Genomic DNA, 23,856 nt, shown 5'->3' with positions numbered 1-23,856 from the left:
GTATCTCTTCTTTTAGACAGAATAATTAAGTGAATTAGATTCTTAAAATAATGAAAAACAATATTTATAACTGTAACTCCGCATGCTTTTGCATTCCTTCTAAATATTTGACATTTTGTACCAAAATTTTCATAATCCTGACCTTTTCGGATCTACAATTAAATTTTTATTAAATGTTTTTGCTCTCTATCCGTTTTAGAACACACCAAATTACTCGTCAGTTATCGTTTTTTCATTCAAGATCAAGACTTTATCTCAACATTTCTTAAAATCACGAATTTCTGTAATCTTATGATGTTGGGTAAAATCACTATAATTTCCGGAATCCCTTATCTATTTCGTTATCGTTTTTTACTGAATATATTAGTCGATTTCCGTGTACTTAATAGTGCTTTTAGAGTACGATAAATCATATTTAAACGGCTCTATTTCTATCTTTAACTTCAGTGTAGCTTAAATAGATATAAAATCGTCCGAAATAAAGATCAAATCAAAGTAAAACATAGTTTTTGAGTTCTGTAGAATTCACCCCTTTCTAAATAAGGAATCGTATCGGAAAATTGTAGAAAATCTTCCGAGTCGTGTCAAATTTTCACAGTCCAGTTCACAATGAAACCTTTCCTTTGCTAAAAAGCTAAAACAATATCCATTTATTGACACAGATGCATAGTCTTTCATGTATTTACTACATAGCAACTATGTAGTTAAACACTTAAATGAAGATACAGTTGTATTGCCGCAGTGGGAAAACGAAAGGATAAAGTTTACAGAAGACTGGTCGATGAATATGAAAAAAATGAAAACATCCCTTTTGAAAATACAAAATATCATAAGAGTTGCTATAAATATTTCAAAAGTAAGCACAACCTATCATCTTCTGTTTTGCCTGTACAAAGACTTTGTACTACATGTACAAATTCTACCGACCAGTCTCTTCTCATATATCAACGAGGGCAGTAGATATACAACTCATTCTGATTTGTTTGTTTGTATATTTTGCAAATGTATAAAGCCTATAAGCAAGTTACACAACTTCATAAGGTATCCTCTGAGGAGCAAACTCAAGCTGTTTTGAGTGTTACTACATATATCTCCTACAATGATCTGATTTACAAAATAACTCATGATAATTTTACTATTAAATCTTTATACCATCGAGCTTGCATCGCTAAATATTTGCTACAAAATTTGAAATCAGAAATTAAAGAGCTATTTAGTTCTGAACATAAAACAGCTTTTACTAACATTTCGACGACTAAACATGACATGCCTGTACACAAGGAAGTATTCTGGTTAACAACTTTAATTACTTGATCAGTGAACCGGGCTTAATTTCTGTCCGAGGATCGCCGCCGAGAAAACTACACAACATATGATCAGCTTCAACAAAAACTAAAAAACCATGGTCAATTTATAGTTACATGTATACAGCTTCAACAAGGCCAAGGTGCATCCAATATTGTATACAGTAGCTCTATAATTTTGTCTTATGCCGTAATGACGGAAAATTACCCGTTTAAAATGACTGTGATATACGGTCTGTCAAAATTAAAGATCTGAGCAGTGACTGCGAAACTGGTTGCAAGCACTTTATGCAGCTACTAGTTTTTTACGGAAGCAGACATAGGGTAGAGTTGTAATCCAATCACCTTATCCATTATCTAAAACATTTCACTGGATTATTCAATTGAAATTATGCCATCTGCTTTAAAAACATTTCTGTCTTGTCTTAAGCTTTTAGATGATGACAAATCTGCGGCAGTTAATAAAGCGTACGATATTCCTATTGACAAAGTTCTTAGACGTATGGCTTTAGTAGAATGTATATTATCTATAAATATTTTTTTTTACTCTTTTTCATTTAGGTTTATCACTACAAATGCACCGTATTTATGGACACACCTTTGATAAATATCAACAAGTTTGACTGATCAGGAGATTAGAAACAATAAAAATGGGGCATCCATTCTACATGGCATTATTTTTCTTCTAGGGGTTAAAATTTTATCCAAGACAATGTCGACCTAACTACAGAAACAATAACAGATCTCCGTATGACTTTGGTTGGCTAAAAGGCAACATCGGTCCGGTATGATGTCATTCAACTTTCTACAAGATTTGATCTGTTCACGCATTGGTATAGGTATAGGGGGAGGGTTGAGATTTCCAAAAACATATTTAACCCCGCCGCAAGTTTGCGCCTGTCCCAAGTCAGGAGCCTCTGGCCTTTCTTAGTTTTGTATAACTTTTATTTTAACTTCTTGAGTATATTTCGAAGCTTAGTATGACGTCCATTATCATTTCAAACTAGTACATTTTTGTGTAGGGGCCAGCTGAAGAACGCCTCCAGATTTTGGAGTTTCTTGCTGCATTGACGACCCATTGGTGGTTTTTGGCCGTTACCTGCTTTTAAGCGCGTTGGTGTCTCTTTGACAAATCCCTCATGTCCATTCCAAATTTTTAATTCAATCTGTATATAGTAGATCTTGTGTCCGCTTTGAGCAAAACCTCTACTGTACTGATATATGCCCATGCCAAGGAAGTTGTCTTTGTATAGATATGTTGACCGATAAGAATGATGAGATTACAAGTTTAAATGAAGCTATAATATTCCGATATCGCAATATTCCGACACCTAAATGGTCCAACATCCCATTGGTCTGACGTTTCGATCATTTAGGTTATCATCTTCGCTAGCCAAGGGTTACGATCCACTCCCGCTCTCTTCACCCTTGGCGGATTGAGCCAACATTTGTGATATTAATATTGCGGGTATCCGGTCGTTCCGGCCCCAAACCGATCCGGCCCCAAGTCAATCCGGCCCAAAGTCGATCCGGCCCAAGTCGATCCGGCCCACGTCGATCCGGCCCCAAGTCGATCCGGCCCCATAATAAAATAAGAAATAACTATATTGATCTTGGAGGAAATTGTGACACAGTATAAATGGAATTTGCAATCACACCACATCTTCCTATATCGATATATTTTCATAAATTTGACAGTATTTTGAATAGTTGTGTGTAGAAAAAACACAAGTTATATGAGTATCCATTATTCTTTATTGCAAGAAAGGAAATGTTGAGTACATATAACAGAGAAGAATCGCTATAGCAGATGACAATATTTAATAACAGTTTCGTATATTTTTTTTTATTGAAGAATTTATTAGACTGTCATTTCAATAATTACTTACTTCCATGTCTTCTCTTTTATAGATAGGATTCGGCAAATCAAACAACATTTCTATATATATATCTTTATCTTTATTCTCACAAACCAAATTACAAAGGTATAGAGATAATTTTGAGAACTTAAAAGAAAAACAAAGTTTGTATGTATCAGCTTGGGGATCGGCTTGTACCGTTGTGTATGTAACTATTTGTTATTACACAAGATGAAAGACTTGTTAGGATCACAGTCAATTGAAAGAAAACGCTAATTACTGCTGATTAATGTTGATGTCTGAATTGTTTTAATATAATTATACCCAATAATCTTGAAAACTTGTAATAAAAACATAATCAACCTAGTTGTTTTTATACTCATCTGAAGAAAATATTTTTTATTTGTTTTTTACCGTACACCTTTACATTATAATAAAAAGCATAAACATTTATGAATTACTTTAATATATATCTTTATTTTTATTCCTTATAAATATATTTTTTATTGGGGCCGGATCGACTTTACATTTGGGCCGGATCGACGTGGGGCCGGTTCGACGTGGGACGGATCGACTTGGGCCGGATCGACGTGGGGCCGGATCGACGCGAAAGCAATATTGCGCCATCTATCGGAAGATTAAAGTCACGCCCATTCCGAATACATTATTTTTGACCAATGGTAGCACTTGAACTCTTCAGTTTGGAGGTAAAAATACTAGACGTACCCACTTGGTAAAGCCGGAAACAAAAATATACGTCAACATTCATGCATTTCTGAATGAAACATACACAGAAACTTCTATTAGATGATTAAAAATATTCAAGTTGTCACTAGATATAGTCGTAAGTTTATAGATGTAAAGACTTGTTGCACAATAAACACGTGGCAATTGTTTACAAACACTTTCTACATTTACACGTGTTCATGTTATAGGCGCTTTTTGATTGGATGCAGCGAGTTTCTACTGCAACCAATAAAAATCCTTACCTTGTGTCTCCGAAATATTATCTCAATCCGCCAAGGGTGAAGAGAGCGGGAGTGGATCGTAACCCTTGGCTAGCGAAGATGTTAGGTTATACGCTAACGGGATTTTAACATCAGAAAGCCAAATAAAAGGTTCAATATTAGGATAGCCTTGTCCTCCGTTTGAAGCGGTGAAACAAGATAAAAAAAAAAGTAATACTTAGTGCCAAAGTAGCCGAACGTCACCACTAGCGTAATTTAAAAAGAGGACAAACTACTTTGTCAAGTGTTGTTTGATTAATTATATATCTCAAGATACACGGCGACCGACTGAAGTAAAATCAAACACAGTTTGACGTACAATGAGTGATCATATTTTCCTTGTGATGTTTTATATTAAGACTATCAATTTGTTGATATAAATATACTAGTAGCACTTTACTCATTTTAGTTATGTTTGTTAGTACTCTTATCATATCTGATTTAGGGATGTATGAGTTGTTAATGTCTGTGTCATTTTGGTCTTTTGTGGATAGTTGTCTCATTGGCAATCATACCACATCTTCTTTTTTTATATCAACATATTGCACTACAATAATAAAAGAAAATCTGCTCTATGGTTGTCTGATCTTGAAGCGGTTGGCAGGCTTTCAAACTAATAGGAGACCATACGCTTCCTCAATTTTAATGAACAGCTCATCATGGGACTTTTCTAAACAATTAAAAATACGTCATACGTTATATTTTCCTCTTGCTTCAAATATTTTGTTTTGGATTATTTATATCAAATTTGCTGATATATGTTTGTAAATACGTGCAATCAAATGATAAGGAGGTATTATAAGATTTAGATAATGCAATGGCGACTACAGATACATTTGTGTGACTTAAATGGTTGATTTTCAAAGACTCCGAGAGAAAACGTTATGTAACATGTGTTACCGTTAAAATCAACCAAAATTAATTAATATTATGACAGAAATATATTTTCCCAACAGTAATACAGCATTATTATAAAATTGTTTCGTTTTTGCATTTGTTTTGACTCGATTTTACAACTGGAAGTATCCGTGAATTGAAATTGCACCCATGACCTTTGACCTCGATTTAAAAAAAAATGCACCATAATTTCTTTTGACGACCGGGATATTTAGAAAGTACACATTTTTAGCTTTCTAATGATATATAATTTAGCCGTGTGTTAGGTAGGTGCATTAAAAATGTAAATTTGGCTCTCATATCACTCGCCTATTATTCACCAGGACCTTTAAATTTCTTCTAGGAGAAATATATCACTCATTGATTAATATACCTGAACAGTCAATGATGAAAAAATACTTATACCAATACTAAGAAAGGACTCACAAAACTGCATGTGGTGTTGTATTTATTCAATACCAAAAACTTGTTTTTAATGTGTTCAATATTAATAATGATTTAAAAATTAAAAGTTGATTTCTGATCAAATATTCAATAAATATTTTTGTGTGTTTGATAAATAAAAATTTGAATATTATTATTTTTAAATTAAGGTCTTCATAAACATAGTCTATAAATTAACAACAACAAAAAACATGCAAATTCATTGGAAAATACTAAAAAATGTGTCTAAAATAAACTTTTTATTATTGAATCAGATTTTATATTGAACAGATTGAAAATATATTAATGATATATTGAATAAATACAATATTGCATACAGTTTATGTGAGTTTATAGAAGTATTTCAATAAAAAAACAGATAATTTTTTGGTCAGGTAAATTAATCAATGAGTGATATATTTCTCCTAGAAGAAATTTAAAGGTCCTGATGAATAAACTATACAGAGAACAATACCTGTTGTATTTGTTAGATGGGACAATAGAACTTACAAAAGTTTAAATCGACAGGTAACTTGCAGGTGAATCTATGGAAAACTATCATAGGGTTCGCAATAAAAGTGACGTTTTTTAGCATATTTGATAGATTTTTCATATTCAAGCTTGAATCAGAGCGTTTTTCTTTCACATAAACTAATCGAATCAATTGAAATAGACACTTTAGTAAATGTCCAAAAACTTTCGTTAGATGAACCTGAAATTTGAGGCCAAAATCGGCCCTTACCAGACCTACTCCTTTGGTTCAACCTGATTTAATTATTGTTCTTGATAGTTCCCATGCCCTCATGTTGGGGGAGCTAAAAAACATGTCTGCAAAATAACTGATAAACGGCCATACATGTATGACATGAATGATTTATATTTCAAATTGTCACCTTTATTGATCAATACAAGATGGTAATAAAACACCAGCATATAGAATGTGATAATATGGATAAAGATAAAAAGGGAGGAAAAAACACCAAAACAGCTGAATCCATGTTTGGACAAAAAGACATTATCATAAGAAATACCAAAACAATGAAATGTATGTCTAGGAATAAATAAGTAAGATATCAAATAGATACCAAAACAATCATAATACCTGCATGGGCATATTATGGCAAAAGAAATACCAAAAAAACAACTATATAGTCATGCCTAGACATATTATGGACAAAGAAATACCAAAACAATCAAATATGTCAGGACAAATTTTGGCAAGGAAATACCAAAAACATCCAATATATTGAAAATGGAGGCAAAGAAAAAACAAAAACAATGTCTGATAATGAAGCACAGCAATACCTGTGGTTGAGCAAGAAAGATATTTAGCAGAAATTTCTGAACATAAAACTAACTTGAAAGACTTCTGGCTGAATGGTAAAAAACTAATTTGAAATTAAATGAAGGTTATTTTTAAGATGTATACCATGCATACAGAAATTAAATCTGAATCATATTTTTTATTAGCAAAATTTCCATTTCTTTTTAAATTGTCATTTGCATTTTTAAAAGTTAAATTTAAAGTTAAAAATAAGGATGTGTTCAGGAGAAAATGTATTCAGAAATTCTTAAAAACTTCATTACAGTTTTTTGGAGATGTAAATTTAAAACTTATCTAAACATGATCTAGAGACTTAGCAATGTTCAACGACAACTAAATTGTAAATTAAAAATAGTGAAAAGTTCTTCATAAAATTGTTTATAGATTTTGATTTATTTTATCAAATAGTTCCAGAATTATCTAATAACAAATCATAAATGATTTTCTACAGTGTATTAGTCAGATTAAGTCAATGCAACAACAACTTTCTGATATTTCTTTTTGATTCTATTAATTTTGTTGTGCTGTATATCTTTTTTCCTTATATTTAAGAACTCTATTGAAACGTCTTACCTTCTGATGAAGTCTGATGATGAAGTTTATTGACTATGATTTTTAATTGAATCAGATTTCTATTTTTGTCAATTAAAGGTAAAAATACCCTAAGAAAGCACACACCTTTGTATGCACTTATCAGCATTTAATTTTAAAACTAAATCAAGGAGAGTATATATGGTACTTCACTTTTTTGTATGCATAAAATATAAAATATTTATAATAATATGACTATAAACAAGTTAAGACTATAAATTTCTGAAGACAGCTACAAAATCTTAACAACCACTCATTACTCTTTCAGAAAAACTTGTCTTTCTAAATTATTTTATTACTTTTCTATATTTCAAATTTGTTTTAGGCTTGGGTGGCCTATTGGTATAAGTAGTTTATCTACAATGTAATATGCCTTTAAACACTGAGGTTTTAAGTCTGAATCCTAGATTAACATCATGTATTTTACTCAGATCTTAATTGATAAGGATTGCAAGTTTTCCTGTGGTTCTCTTGGGTTTACTGAGGATAATTCTCCACCCAAAAACTGGCCACCATGAAATATACTAACAGGGGAATTAGACCCCTAAAATCAATCAAAATTGTTACATTTGAAAAAATCTCATGAAAATGATTCACTTCACACTTGCTGGCATAAATTTGATGAGAAATTCATGTATGTTCTAATCAAAGAAACCTGCCTAATGTACCTTCAAGTAAAAAGTAAGGATCAGAGAAAGGTATTTTAGAAAGTAAGGAGGTTTTCATGTAAATGATAAATATGCTTAAATAAAAATTAAAGTTAAATTGAAGTTTGATATCAGACTTTATGTTAAATCAGTTTTCTTACACCTTCTCCATAAAGATAAATAAAATTGAGAATGGAAATGAGGAATGTGCCAAAGAGACAACAACCTGACCATAGAGCAGACAACAGATACATAGTTTTACCACAGAAGTATAAAAGGACAAACTATTATATATCTCAACTTGTACGATTCGCTCGTGTATGTAACAATGTTTTAGATTTTAACGAGAGAAATTTATGTATTACTGAAAAATTATTACACCAGGGTTTTCGATATCACAAACTAGTCAAAACATTTACTAAATTTTATCATCGGTATAAAGACATCATTCGTAAATATAGCTCAACATGCAGACTTCTAATACATTCAGGTATTTCACATCCAATTTTTTATGGAAATATTCTTTATAAAGCACAAAGTTGTCAGTATTCACCTCAGAAACTTACAAAACCTTTGAATAGACTTATTAAGAAAGGATATAATTACGATACTGTTGTCAAGTCATTAAAGATTGCATATTTTGGCGTTAATAATGAGTCACTGATAAGGTCTTTGCATAGGAACTAAACACATTTATTCTAAAAACAGTTATTGGCATGACACGGGTTATGTTCTTCTCATATATGTTATGATGGTATGATACTAAACCCCTAACGGGAAGGATTGTGCCTGATGTTCATATGATGAAATCATAATCTTTCAGTCAGTTTAATTGAAGTCTGGAGCTGGCATGTCAGTTAACTGCTAGTAGTCTGTTGTTATTTATGTATTATTGTCATTTTGTTTATTTTCTTTGGTTACATCTTCTGACATCAGACTCAGACTTCTCTTGAACTGAATTTTAATGTGCGTATTGTTATGCGTTTACTTTTCTACATTGGTTAGAGGTATAGGGGGAGGGTTGAGATCTCACAAACATGTTTAACCCCGCCGCATTTTTGCGCCTGTCCCAAGTCAGGAGCCTCTGGCCTTTGTTAGTCTTGTATTATTTTAATTTTAGTTTCTTGTGTACAATTTGGAAATTAGTATGGCGTTCATTATCACTGGACTAGTATATAATTGTTTAGGGGCCAGCTGAGGGACGCCTCCGGGTGCGGGAATTTCTCGCTAAATTGAAGACCTGTTGGTGACCCTCTGCTGTTGTTTTTTATTTGGTCGGGTTGTTGTCTCTTTGACACATTCTCCATTTCCATTCTCAATTTTATTTAATAGTACATATTTTTACCAGAGAAGTATAGGACAGACTTAGTACATTTTTGTACATAGTTTTAACAGAGTACTATATGATAGACTTAGTAAATAGTTTTACCAGAGAAGTATAGGACAGACTTAGCTATCTATAATTAAACGTATTTGTTTATACATCACCGTTTCTGTGAAACCAAACTATTGATATAAATGTCAACATTCTAAAGATCATTCTACCACTTTTGATTGATTTTAAGAGTTTAAATCTGTTGACAAGAAATAGAAATTATATCCTGTTAAAATCTTTCAAGATACTTCAATACTTTATTGAAACAAACTTAAACTGTAAAAAAAGTAAGTGACATTTGTACCTAACAATGTGATACAAGTCAGAACTAAGAAGATATAAATACTGCCAGTGTTCAATAGGTTGGAATTACGTATATTGCATTATAATTGAATCTTATCAACATTTCAAACATGTGCATGTTATAGAATATTAAGTCTATCTTAACTTTTCTTAAGGGTAAAAACATTGATACCTAAAAATAGCACTCTTCCAGTTCCATGATATTATATCTTATCAAAGTTTAAAAGACACCTTACAGCTATGGCAGAAAAGCCTTAAACACTACCATTGTGTACAGATCATAAACATTCACTTCCAAATTAAAGGTACTGAAACAAAGGTATAACCAAATTACAGAACTCTAAGGCAAATTCAAAAAGGGGAAGTCCCAAAAAACTTACAAAATCAAAGCTATCAATCAACAAAAACAGTGAAAAACAAATTATGCCTAAATATTTACTTGTTAGACATTTTCTGAAGATATTGTTGGTGCTAACCCTACCACTTGTATGACAGTTTATTCAAAACTTGAATCACAAAAGCAATTTTAAAATTGAACAACTCCTCTTTAGCTTATACAGTATTCCTCTTCAATAGAAAAAATAATACTGGTAAACAATTGTTCCCTGTAATACTGAGTAGAGTATAGAATACTGTTTCATTTTTCTGGAATATAACTGTTGTACAGCTAGTTACAGGGATACACTATCACAAGTGCATTAAAGGAAATCAATCCTTCTATTTACTTTTTGAACAGTTACATTCTTATATGCAAGATCAAAGGTTCATTGTAAAAAGTCTCACCTGCAGAAAAGGTTTGTAATTGAGCATACAAATATAAAAGAAATAAGATTGACTCAGATCCCTCAAAACTTTTAAAAGACTCTTTGTTGTGATACTGTTTAGGAGCTATGTAACCATTATCTTCTTTGACATGAATCCAGTATAAATAACTATAGGCTCTCAAGAGCCTGTGTCGCTCACCTTGGTCTATGTGCATATTATCAATGGACACAGATAAATTCATGACAAAATGGTGTTTTGGTGATGGTGATGTGTTTGTAGATCTTTCTTTACTGAACATTCTTGTTGCTACAATTATCTCTTATCTATAATGAGCTTGGCCCAGTAATTACAGTCGAAAATATTTCCTAAAAATTTACAAAAATTTACAAAAATTTATAAAAATTGTTAACAATTGACTATAAAGGGCAATAACTCCTTGAGGGATCAATTGACAATTTTGGTCATGTTGACTTATTTGTAGATCTTATTTTGCTGAACATTATTGTTGTTTACAGTTTATCTCTATCTATAATAATACTCAAGATAATAACCAAAATCTGCAAAATTTCCTTAAAATTACTAATTCGGGGGCAACAACCCAACAACAGGTTGTCTGATTTGTCTGAAAATTTCAGGGCAGATAGATCTTGACCTGATAAACAATTTTACCCAGTCAGATTAGCTCTAAATGCTTTGGTTTCAGAGATATAAGACAAAATCTACCATTCCCCTCTATGTTCTAATTTTAGCAATGGCAGCCATTTTGTTTGGTTGGGCGTGTCACACCACACATTTTCAAAATTAGATACCCCAATAATGATTGTGGCCAAGTTTTGTTAAATTTGGTCCAGGAGTTTCAGTGGAGAAGATTTTTGTAAAAGATAACAAAAATTTACGAAAAATTGGTCAAAATTTACTATAAAGGGCAATAACTCCTTAAGGGGTCAACTGATAATTTTGGTCATGTTGACTTATTTGTAGATCTTACTTTGCTGAACATTATTGCTGTTTACAGTTTATCTCTTTCTATAATAATATTCAAGATAATAACCAAAATCTGCAAAATTTCCTTCAAATTTCTTATTTCGGGGCAGCAACCCAACAACCGGTTGTCCTATTCATTTGAAAGTTTCAGGGCTGATAGATTTTCACTTGATGAACAATTTACCCCATATCAGATTTGCTCTAAATGCTTTAGTTTCAGAGATATAAGCCAAAATCTACATTTCACCCCTATGTTCTATTTTTAGCCATGGCAGCCATCTTGGTTGGTTGGCCAGGTCACGCCACACATTTTTTAAACTAGATACCCCAAAGATGATTGTGGCCAAGTTTGGATTAATTTGGCCATGTAGTTTTTGTAATAGATTACTAAGATTTACGAAAAATGGTTAAAAATTGACTATAAAGGGCAATAACTCCTAAAGGGGTCAACTGACCATTTCAGTCATGTTGACATATTTGTAAATCTTACTTTGCTGAACATTATTGCTGTTTACAGTTTATCGCTATCTTTAATAATATTCAAGATAATAACCAAAAACAGCAAAATTTCCTTAAAATTACCAATTCAGGTGCAGCAACCCAACAATGGGTTGTCCGATTCATCTGAAAATTTCAGGGCAGATGGCTCAATATCTTTAATTGTTTTTACATAGGCGTTAATGGTTACGTTTTTTCCTGTAGATCAGTCCATATCGTAAACTTGGATATGTATGATAGCTCGTTTCGAAGCTGTGACATTTTCACATATGTGGTTAAATTTTCGGGGTACGAAGTGAGATTACTTTTTCCGTAAATTAGCAAACCCCGAACATCCTTTTGTGATGCGGCTCCTTGTGGTAAAATATCCCCTTTTTAACACAATAAGTTCTTTGAAAATTTAATACTTTGAACACATTCAATAGCTCCATAGTTTTTACACATTTATTCTATGTTCCTCTACTTTCCTTATCACCACAAATAATTAAGTTCAGTCATTTGTTAAAAATAGAAACATGTCCAATATCACTACACAGAGATTTTTTCTTTACACGTGACTTTTGAGTTCCTCATTTCAAGGCGCATTAGGGATGTTGTCCCAGATAGATCTTGACCTGATAAACAATTTTACCCCCAGACAGATTTGCTCTAAATGCTTTGGTTTTTGAGTTATAAGCCAAAAACTGCATTTTACCCCTATGTTCTATTTTTAGCCGTGGTGGCTATCTTGGTTGGTTGGCAGGGTCACGCCACACATTTTTTAAACTAGATACCCCAATGATGATTGTGGACAAATTTGGTGTAATTTGGCCCAGTAGTTTCAGAGGAGAAGATTTTTGTAAAAGTTAACGACAACGGACGACGACGACGGACACCGGACGCAAAGTGATGGGAAAAGCTCAGAGTCTGACATTTTTCCTTATGATACATAATTTGTAATAATTGGAATTCTATTTCAGAAACCAGAAAAAAATGAGAGTAAAAAATATGGAAATAGGAAGAGAAAAAATTATGTAGACATGACATTCACAAAACAAGTTTGAATAAATTATGCAACCCATTTTGCACCAAAACAAGAATATATGTGCACATATGACAACAAGCCTTGCTTGCACTACCTAATATTCTGTGAACCATTAAATCAGAATTTAAACCATAATTTGGCCTAAAATTTTAAATGTTCACATTACAATGAACATTTAATCTAATTTGTAAGTAGATTTGACCACAACTTCATGGTTTATTACATTAACAATAGAACTATAACATGAAGTATGAAAGCAGACAGAATATTGGATGGAATAACAGACACACAGACACCCTGACCAGAAAATAGAAATACTCAAAACATAAACAAAATGCAACAGTTTCTACATTGAAATCAGCTGTAGAGAAAAGTAAAAAGACGATCATTAGGATTACATGATAAATTAGTGAACTATCAGAATCAAACATAGAGCAGAATGATTGGGTAATGAGGATGTGGACTTGAGAACATGAAATGTGCTGGCATAAAATATATGCTGTCAACGTAATTAATGTGCCAAAATAATAAAAACAATATTAAATTAGCTGATTGAAAATAAATGACTATTTTGAAGTTCTACAGGAACCTTTAAATGTGTTTATTCATTCTTCATTAATGTTTTCATATACAGGTATATATAAACTTACCCTTATTTATGAGTGGTCCTTGAGGTTAGATTGTAATTAATATTCCCGGCACTTTTACACGATCCCTAGAACCCTCAGGTAAATGATCCTTACATTGGGTCAGCTTATAAAGAAGATTTTAATCAAATCAATAACAGTATATTACAGTTTAAATCTATAGGTGTGCATGAAAAGATATAATCAAAAACACATAACTATACCTCTATTATACGGATACATAATATTTCTCCCGTCAAATTAAAAACGCAGGACATAAAAAGCTTGTCAAGATTTATAAACTAAAGGGTAACCAGCTTATCATCATTTTAAATCTTAATTATACATAAATACGATAATATTGGGACCAATTAAAGTTGTCAAAAAACTTTAATTATTGATAAAAAAAAAGAAGAGAAAATACATTTTAAAGTTAAGTAATGTGTTTATGCTTTCATGCCTGTATGTAGTTGTTAGTCACAGAAAGGTTAATATGAAGAAAATTAATATAATTGCTCAGTCATTAATTCTGTATAATTATATATTTATTGGGGTGTTCAATACTGCCAGGGTCATTAATTCGAAATAAAATTGTGTCAATAAACCGAAAGTTCACATTTTATATCCTATTGACTCACATAGTATTTTCTCTTCTTGTAAAATGTATTCATTGTTATAATGGATAAAGAAAGATGACAAATTCAAGATATGAAGATAAAAGAACAGAGTACCAATGTACCCCTGCATTGAACATATTTCATGTGTCTAAGGGCAATAACTAGAAAGAAAAAAAATCGTCCTTTAATTTTTTTTTATAAATATGTAAGAGAAATGAAAGCTTAGAGAGCAATTGCAATTCAATTTCCATTATAATTCAAATTTTCAAGGGTCATAACTCTTTTAAAAAATATTTGATCATCCATGATTTTGAAACTTTCCATGACATATAAACAGCTATTATAAACCTTTGGTGTAAGTCTCATAAAAATCAGACAAGAATTGTACATATGAGAGCACTAACAATGAAATTATCCATATACATTGAAGTTAATATTTCCAAGGGGCATATTTCTTAAATCTTTTAAAATAATTGAAGTTCAAACTTTTCCAAGACATAGCTGATAAACCATTGATATAATTTCATAAAAATCAGACAAGAACTCTACATGTATCAGGGATCTAACAAAGCAATAATAGTTCCAAGGGGCATAACTCATTAAAAATAGCTGTTCAACACTGATTTTCAATCTTGTCTAAGATACTGCCAATATAATCTTTTGATATGATGTTTACTAAAATCTTGCTAGAATTGTACAGGTGAGAGCACTTACAAGAAGGGATTAACATACAGACAGTGGAGGAAGCTGGAGCGCCCCATAAGACCTATGACTGGTAAACTGGCAGTTCTTAAATTGAGAATAGAGAAAGGGAATGTGTCAAACTGTGACTCAAACAGACAACCCGACCAGGAGAAAAAAAACAGCTGAAGGCCACCAATGGGTCTTCAACACAGCTAGAAAATCCTGCACTTATAGGCAGGCTTCAACTAACCCTTAAAAAATTTTGGTCAATGTATTAAGATTAGGAGTTAACTACTTAGACCACTCTGCCACCGAGGCCCTTTAGTGTACATTGAATATTCTGTGCAATTTCAATTAAATTAATATTAGCTATTCTTCTAAATTATCTAGATAGGTAATAGTATAGCAGAGCTTAGGGTTAGGTAAACTAAAACTTGAATTCCGGAAATCTATATAGCGCAATGATCATTCATAAAAAAAAAATAAACATCAGCTATTTTTGTTACAGATCTTTGATATCAGAAACTTTAAAATAAGATTCCTGTGATCAACCTGCACAAATTACCTCTGATGGAACATTTTAATAAAATTTTGTAACTAACTATATATGAAAAAACATGTTTAAATTAAGGTATATTAAAAAAAAAAGACTTTTTTACGATCTCTCAACTCTTAACTTTTCAATACAGCTAGGAACATAAAAAGCACTAAAAATGGATTAACAATTCTGATATTCAATAAAATTATACAATGTAGCAAGTTACTAGTAACAAACTCTAAAAGAACATTACATAAATTTAAATCAATACCAATAAATACTAAAATTCGATTACAATGTTCTTAATACAAACATTGTGACACTAAAATGAACTATAACTCATTGAAAAAATTATTTACATATCACTTCAAAAAACTACAATGTGACATTAGAGAAGTACATAAAATATACAGTAACAAAACATATACAGGTATTATTAAAAACAAAATCATAAAGTGAGGAATTGTATAGATAAAGGGAAATAACTCAAATATATTTCAAAAATCATTTTGTAATCAACAATGGTCAACATTCGATCATTTATAGAATTATGTATTTCTTGTTGCTCCTGTAAAGAAAAACTATTAGCATTATACATGTGTATCTAAGAACAATATGATGCATGTTTATACTAAGGGTGTACCGTTAAATTGAGTAAAATTTGGCAATGACATAAATAGTAGAATCATATATATTCTAAATATTATTGACAATATTCTTTCAGATACCCATTTATTGTATTGCCTGACAATCAGTTTTATATTATTAGATATAAAATTTATACCATATATATTACAAAATGAGTTTCATAACCTGCATTTATATCTATAAAACCTGTAAATTCAAGCATTATCTTTGAAAGCCAGAGAACATCACTTTCAATATATATATTATTCTACATGAGTACAATGCCTTGGTACAATAAGGTAGAATACTACCAGTACTTGTAAACTCATGCTTTAACTGACAAAGTCTGGTCTGTACATGAAGTATTATATTTCTATACATGTTAGACCATAATTTGTTGCAAAGCAACAACCTATTTCATACAGATAAATTTTTTAAACTTTATCAATACAATGAGGTAACATCTAAATTAATATCCCTGAAATGTTTCTGGAAATGTATTGTGACGCCTTGCAATCATCAATAACCATGGATAACTTTTCCAACCAAGTACACAAAAATGAGTGAGTGTGGAGATTTAATTTTAATTAGATTGTTAACTTTTCTTGCTGAATATACAAGTCAAAGGTAAGTAATTCTAGAAGAAAATTAAATTTTTTTTATTACTGAAGTTATAGACAAACGAGGATATATGGAAAAAAACTTAACAAATTAAGGAGAAATGCATAAAAAAAAGAAAGACAACCACCAGATGTAGATGTGTCTTAATACACAATTAATATAGGAAAAACTTAATATATATTCTTTTTCCCTTAAACTTTAAAAATTATTCTAATAAAAATCACTTCTTTTAATTTGCTATGGTTTCTTCCACAATACCAGAAAAAAATGTAAACGACCTGTGCTGAATTTATAATAGAGCTTAATCACAAGAATATCAGTATAGTCCTAAACAACCAAACTAAATAAAATATAGGTTATTATAACTTTTGTAATAGAAATCTCAGGTGTACTGCTGTTTAAGGGAAAAGAAATATTCAATATCACCGTTTCAAATATTAACTAAAATTGATATTTTTCAAAAGTTATCTGGATTTCCAATTTGTCTTCATGTTTCCTTTTTAAAATTCTGCTTATAATTCCAATTTCAAGTTGACAGGTATTCAATGCACATGCTAGTTGAATCAATGTCACTAAAGGGTTGAATAGGTTATCAAAATTAACACGACTTTCGCATGAAGAAAAATAATGTCAATACATATTGGTATTAAATTGTCAAGTTTGGAAACATATGTTTTTAAAATTCATATATGCAAACATCATTTACATGTTGCAATTTTCTGTGAGTACATCAAAAAGGTGAATAAATCACTGCAGTCTCAGGCACCTAGAAATGAATGACTTATCCCCAAAACAATTATTCCATCAGAATAAATCGCTGCAGAGGCACCTAGAAATGAATGACTTATCCCCAAAACATCCATCAGAATAAATTGGTTTTAGGTATAGTTTAAAGAAGCAAAACTGTTATTGTAGAATCAGAAAAAAAATCTCAACCTCTAAAAAAAAACATCAAATTAGAGGCATGTAATCTCTCTTGTTTTAACATTTTAAGGTTTTCAAAGAACAACCTGTAAAATATTTTGTATTAAAATAGATAGACAGTCTGCATCTAAAAGCTACCTGTCTCAAGTAAATTGAAAATTTTAAATTACTCTGCTGTGGCTCATTAAACTTTCAATCCTATACAGGGAGATAACTCTAAATGTCCTACACAAATGATGACAACGCAATGTGTACTTGTGCAATAAAATATTTAATTCATTAACACTGATGAATTATTCATCACATAAACTTTTATATATATCTAAAAATAAATGATTCAGATGGCTAATGGGATCTAGCTACAATTGACCTTTTGTATAAAATATTTCTGTACTACTTCAATGGTTTAATCTCACTTTATACTCCATTTAAAAGGAAATAAATACCTACTAGTAAGGCATATATAAGCAATTTGAACTAAGTCTGACATAAGTTAATTGTTATTTTACCTGATACTTTGGGAAATCTTCAGTATTGCTTAAAGAGTGAAAAACACAATGTCTTTAAAAGGAGACCTCTTTTCTTTCAAGTTTAACCAAAAGAAACAATTTAGTTTCTTTCAAGTCAAAGGGAAAACATATCAATGTTTCTTGTTATAACATTTGAGAAACGTACTAAATTTTTGTTCTTTCTGATAACTTGAAAAGATCTATTCCTAATCTATATTCCTAGCTTGGTTATTTTTCACAATCATGTTTGCCACTATCCCTATGAAAAGTTTAATTTTGCATTAAAGTCAATTCTATCAGTAGTGTCTATAGAAGCGTAAAAACTAATGTATTTTACATACTAGTTAAGGTACTAGTATGATAACATCATGTTTCAACACTGATGAAGCATTCACAACCTTATAAACAACAACATGTCTTATTGTACTGAATTGTTCATCATCATATTTTATATTTAGATGGCCTCATGAAATCATCACATGGTTTTTACATTTTAACTAATATTCTAAAATTTGTAAAATATCAATTCTAAGCTTTCCTCTTCCTTTCTACTATCAAAATGACATTAAACAAACATCAATCAATCAATATATTATCAAATGGTATTTTATAATGCAAATGTTCTGCTTTTAATTATAAAGTAGCCTTTGATAATATTAAAATACTGAATCAATCATTCTCTTAAAGTGTTCAAATTCCAATAACTCTGTTACAATAGAAAGTCTTCCTATCAAGCAATGTTCAATTCATGTTTAAGAAAAAACGTAGACACAATAACAAAACGTATTACCATAATAGGAAAAAGTGATGTTTACTCATTCGTTCATTCATATTAACTTTAATATCATTACATTGTATATATATCAAAATAATTGCTAAAATGCATTAATCTCTTCATAATTTCATGGGTAATCAAACATGTCTCCAATTTTACAACACCTTCCTAATAACTTATATACATCAATATTGCTTTTAAATCCCAACACTGAACAGTTAAATCAACATTTTTAGATTGAAAAGCATAATCAATATATCCTCTTTCTTAAATCTGTATAAAAAAGTATCTATAAAATGAACAAGACTAAGTATAAGGGTTTAAGTTTATGTTTTATGCTTTGATTTAAAGACCAATGTGCTGTTATAAGACCAAAAACAACTGAATGTAACATTACTAACAATATATATACAAAATATCTACAACCAGTATGAACTAAGTCTGTAAGTCAGACTTCTAAAGAAAATTAATTGTCTGTAGAATGCATACAAACCATGTAAAATTTGGAACACAGCAAAATGCTATCTGTACTTAAGAAATCTTAAATAAAGGAATGTTTGAAAAGTTGCCACCATCAATTGGAGATATGACAGTCACAAATGTAGTTTGAAGTTGGGGGTAAGAGTAGAGCAAAAAAAATAAATATTTGCAACCTTCAACACCAGAATTGACAGTCGCAACTTTTCAAATACCTTACTGTTATTGTTATTATAGTACAAGACAAGTCAAATAAGAATATCTAACATTTCTGCCATAATGACTAGGAACATCAAATGTGACTCTCGAAATCCAATCAAATGTAGCATTACATATTATAATGCATTGGGAATTGCTATTTTCACAGTCAAATGTATAAACATTTGTGATATACAGTCACTGACTATTCAAAGAATTCTCAATGACCTAAATGATAAGTTTCCATGGCAATTATGACATTGCATGAGTACAATGTTTGCTTGATACCTTGGCCCTCAACAATACCGTTGGACAGGACACTTTCTTATGAGCCAGTGAAGATATGGATTGGACATTGACCTATGATATTACGTAGATCTTGGAAATTTGGAAAAATCATTCAACATTTTATTTGTTCCTATTTCACTCTCTAGTTAAAAACTGGTGAATCATTTTATTTTGTTCCTTAATTCAAATATCAAATATCATACTGAACTAACACCATGGTACTTCTACAGTAAGACTTGTATACTTAAGGTTACATTTTGGGTAGGATAGGGATAATGTATCTGGTCACTGTTATAGAATGTAAGATGGCTGGTTAAATTATATGTAAATTAATGACTTACTTGCTTCTGTTCCCATGTTTACTGTCATCACTGGCACTTTTAACATGTCTGTCCGTCTCTGTGTACTTTGTCTTTCTCTTATGGTCTCCATCATAACTTCTACCAAATCCAATTCCTGTCACCTTCTGACTTTCAGCATTTACTGTACAATCTGAAAAATCATAATGTAATATGAACATGCAATTATAATTCAGCGACTTTTAAAAAATGGTGTATTGTAAACCACTTTCAGCACTCTGTTTTATCACAGATGAGGAAGGCAGAGTATACCAAGCTAAAAAAAAACCTTCTTTGAGCAGAAGATCCAGTCGATCAAAACTCACAAAATATGTGTTTATAGGCTAATGATGCTGATAGATAAACTACTAAGACAAACATTTTTAAATTGTTTATTCAGAATCAAAGAATGCCTGAAGCAACCATCTTTTCATTCATTATAACCCTTATGAAAATTATTTCAAGAGGACCTTTCATATATAGCATTCCTACAAAGAGGACCTTTCATATATATCATTCCTACAAAGAGGACCTTTCATATATATCATTCCTACAAAGAGGACCTTTCATATATATCATTCCTACAAAGAAGACCTTTCATATATATCATTCCTACAAAGAGGACCTTTCATATATATCATTCCTACAAAGAAGACCTTTCATATATATCATTCCTACAAAGAAGACCTTTCATATATATCATTCCTACAAAGAAGACCTTTCATATATATCATTCCTACAAAGAGGACCTTTCATATATATCATTCCTACAAAGAGGACCTTTCATATATATCATTCCTACAAAGAGGACCTTTCATATGTATCATTCCTACAAAGAGGACCTTTCATATATATCATTCCTACAAAGAGGACCTTTCATATATATCATTCCTACAAAGAAGACCTTTCATATATATCATTCCTACAAAGTTTGGTTTAAGTTGGTCATACAGATTCATAGGAGATCAATAGGGTAACAAAAAAATCAGCCTTATAGAAGCAGTCTCAACTGATTTTCTTAAACTGTAAAATTAGAATCATAGATATTCTCTAGGAGTATTGGTTCTTTTTCAAATCATTCAACAACATTATATATAATATTCTGCCAATTTTAACTCAATTGGCCTGGTGGTTTCCAAGACATATAGTGAATATATGAAAGCCAAGTGATGACAATAGGTCACAAATGTCCCTTACAGTATGGGGACAGGTGAAATGGTACTTCCAGCATGAAATGAGAAGGATAATAAATCAAACCTTACTGCAATCAATGCCAAGGCTTAACTGTGTATTTTTTAGTAAAATATAAATGCTGAACACTGATACAAGTTGAAGTGATCTTAAATTTCATTCCATTATACATGTTATAGTAAAATCTATTAGAATTTACCAACTTTTTTATAAAGCTTCAAAATTCAATGACACAAAAGTGTTGTAGATTAACTTTTAGTTATTTAATTATTTTTTCAATTAAAGTGGTCTTCTTAAAGAAAATCTCAAACTATACTTTAAAATGCCCCCTAAGAGAAAATTTGACTTTCAAGTGCTTCAATTCTTATGTTACTACTGGGTACATTAAGATTTTTAATAATAAATAACAAAATAACAGGTTAACGAACTAATTGTATAGTCTAGCATTGTCATACTGATGACAACTCTGATGTTATCTTATTTTATTCAAAATACAAGGTTCAATTAAAGAAGTTTAAATTATTTATGTTTGAACATTGTATAAATCCCAGCGAAACTTAGCACAATCAAAATTTGTATCAATATGACACTAATTTTGATCACAAAAACCTTATTTAAAAAAGTGTCATCTTGTACAAATACAACTTTTTTCTTTTTTTTCTTTTGAATGTAAAAATATTATACATAATGAAGTTTGTTCTGTCTCCCCTGCTGTCTTTTGTGACAGTTACACATAGTAATAATCAAAAATAATTCTGTGATATGGGTGAAAAAAGTTTCAAACCAATCAAATCAATTAATTGTAAACTGTAGAAGAAGGAAATCAATTGGTAGATAGAAAATCACAATTTTGACCTGGTCATCTCTTTTGAAAGGACCCCTCATCAGGCTCCCCCTCAAACCCCCCCCCCCCCCCCTCCCCCAAAAAAAATGTTCCAATGGCATTCAAGTAAAAGTAAGGTCAATAGAGTAATTGTTTGTCTTGAATGCCCACTTAGCATAAAACAAATTTCAATCTAACACAACCAACCACCCAAACCCTTTAAATAAAAATTTAACACCCTGTCTCGCAAGATTTATTTATAAACCAATTAAAACGAATTGTAGACTAGCTTAATTTGCTTGTTTAACAGTATGCAGCTGATCAAAAATTTCTAATCCTTATACTTTTTAAGTTGGCAACCCTAAACAATAGAAAAGTTGATAAAAATCATCAAAATCAAGAGCAAATTAACTTCATATTATAAAACTTAATGTGGCATAGAAAACCCAATTCTGAGCTACACAAACCACACCAAAAACTGGGGGTGATCTCAGGTGCGCAGGAAGTCTAAATAAAGAATATCCTGCTCCAGTCCACCTTTCGGTAAATTAGTCTTTCAAGACCAATTACTTCTTAAAGGTGTAAACTGACAACTTTGACAATGTTAAAATGTACAATTATAGAAGTTGTCCCCCTAATCATTTTTTGCCATTCTTATTTCCCTTTATTCATTATAGTTTTATAGAAAAAAATCAAAATTGAAAGAAATGATAAAGATTTTGCAATAACTCCTGGTAGATTTTAAGGTAGATCTTGCTATTTTGAACATTTCTACATGGTCAGATTTTCTCTACCTGCAAAGGTTTTTAAGGTAATGTGCAAAACTTAAAGTTTAACTCCCATGTTCTATCATTTGCCCATGGGCTGCTGGTGGGTTCATTTGACATCTTTTTTTTTTAACTAGATACACCAAGGAGGATTGTGCTCTAGTTTGGCTCTAATTGGACCAATTGTTTTAGGGTTGATTTTTTTTTTAAACTTATCACTTTCCAATTTTTCACGAGATTGTTATCTGTGCAAATTATGGTCGGATCACATGTTTTCTTACATCATATGAATTTCGTACTATGCATGCTTTTTTCAATGGAAATTGTGATGTCATAATGCATTCTTAATATAACGAAAACCCATGAGATGAGGATAATATAACTTTTATTTTAATTCTTTCCAATTTTTCCAAGCTCAAAGAAAAATTCAATGGGTTTGAATCTTAATGTATGAGTTCATTTGTTGAATAAAAATTTCTACTAGTTTATATTTTAGATTAAAAATATGTATTCATAATTTTTCATATATATAAATATTATTTTTATTAAGTGTAGTAGAGACATCAATCTCTTTCTAAATTATTCTTTATTCAGGAGTAAATATGACTCAAAATATATAATAACTTTTCACAAGAATGTTTAGCATGTAAACATTATACTAGTGATATTATATCATATAATCAATATTAAACCATAATCTGAACTACAGTGACCTTAACGGATTAATTAGTTAATTAATGCAGTTCGATATTTAAAACTCCATGTCATAATGTCACAATATCAAATGGTTTATTCTGATTTTAAAGCTCATTCATATATCTTGTATTGAAATGCCATGAGACTGCTGGTTGT

General features: G+C 30.9%; 1 protein-coding gene across 7 annotated transcripts in view; it reads right to left on the bottom strand.

The window, feature by feature from the left end:
- The window catches only part of LOC139524987 (uncharacterized), a 112,254-nt gene that overhangs the window by 78,988 nt on the left and 9,410 nt on the right, over positions 1 to 23,856 (bottom strand). For 4 of the 7 annotated variants that reach the window (XM_071320209.1, XM_071320204.1, XM_071320173.1 and 1 more), the window contains exon 2: positions 20,227 to 20,377. In XM_071320209.1, the coding sequence (XP_071176310.1) occupies positions 20,227 to 20,377 (151 nt within the window). Of the gene's footprint in view, positions 1 to 7,387; positions 7,420 to 13,651; positions 13,830 to 20,226; positions 20,378 to 23,856 lie in introns of those variants that run through there. The other 3 variants (XM_071320180.1, XM_071320192.1, XM_071320187.1) reach the window with 3 other exon arrangements.

The sequence above is a fragment of the Mytilus edulis genome, chromosome 1 (genome assembly GCF_963676685.1).
Source record: "Mytilus edulis chromosome 1, xbMytEdul2.2, whole genome shotgun sequence".
Taxonomy (NCBI): Eukaryota; Metazoa; Mollusca; class Bivalvia; order Mytilida; family Mytilidae; genus Mytilus; species Mytilus edulis.
This window is presented reverse-complemented; position numbering and strand designations above follow the sequence as displayed.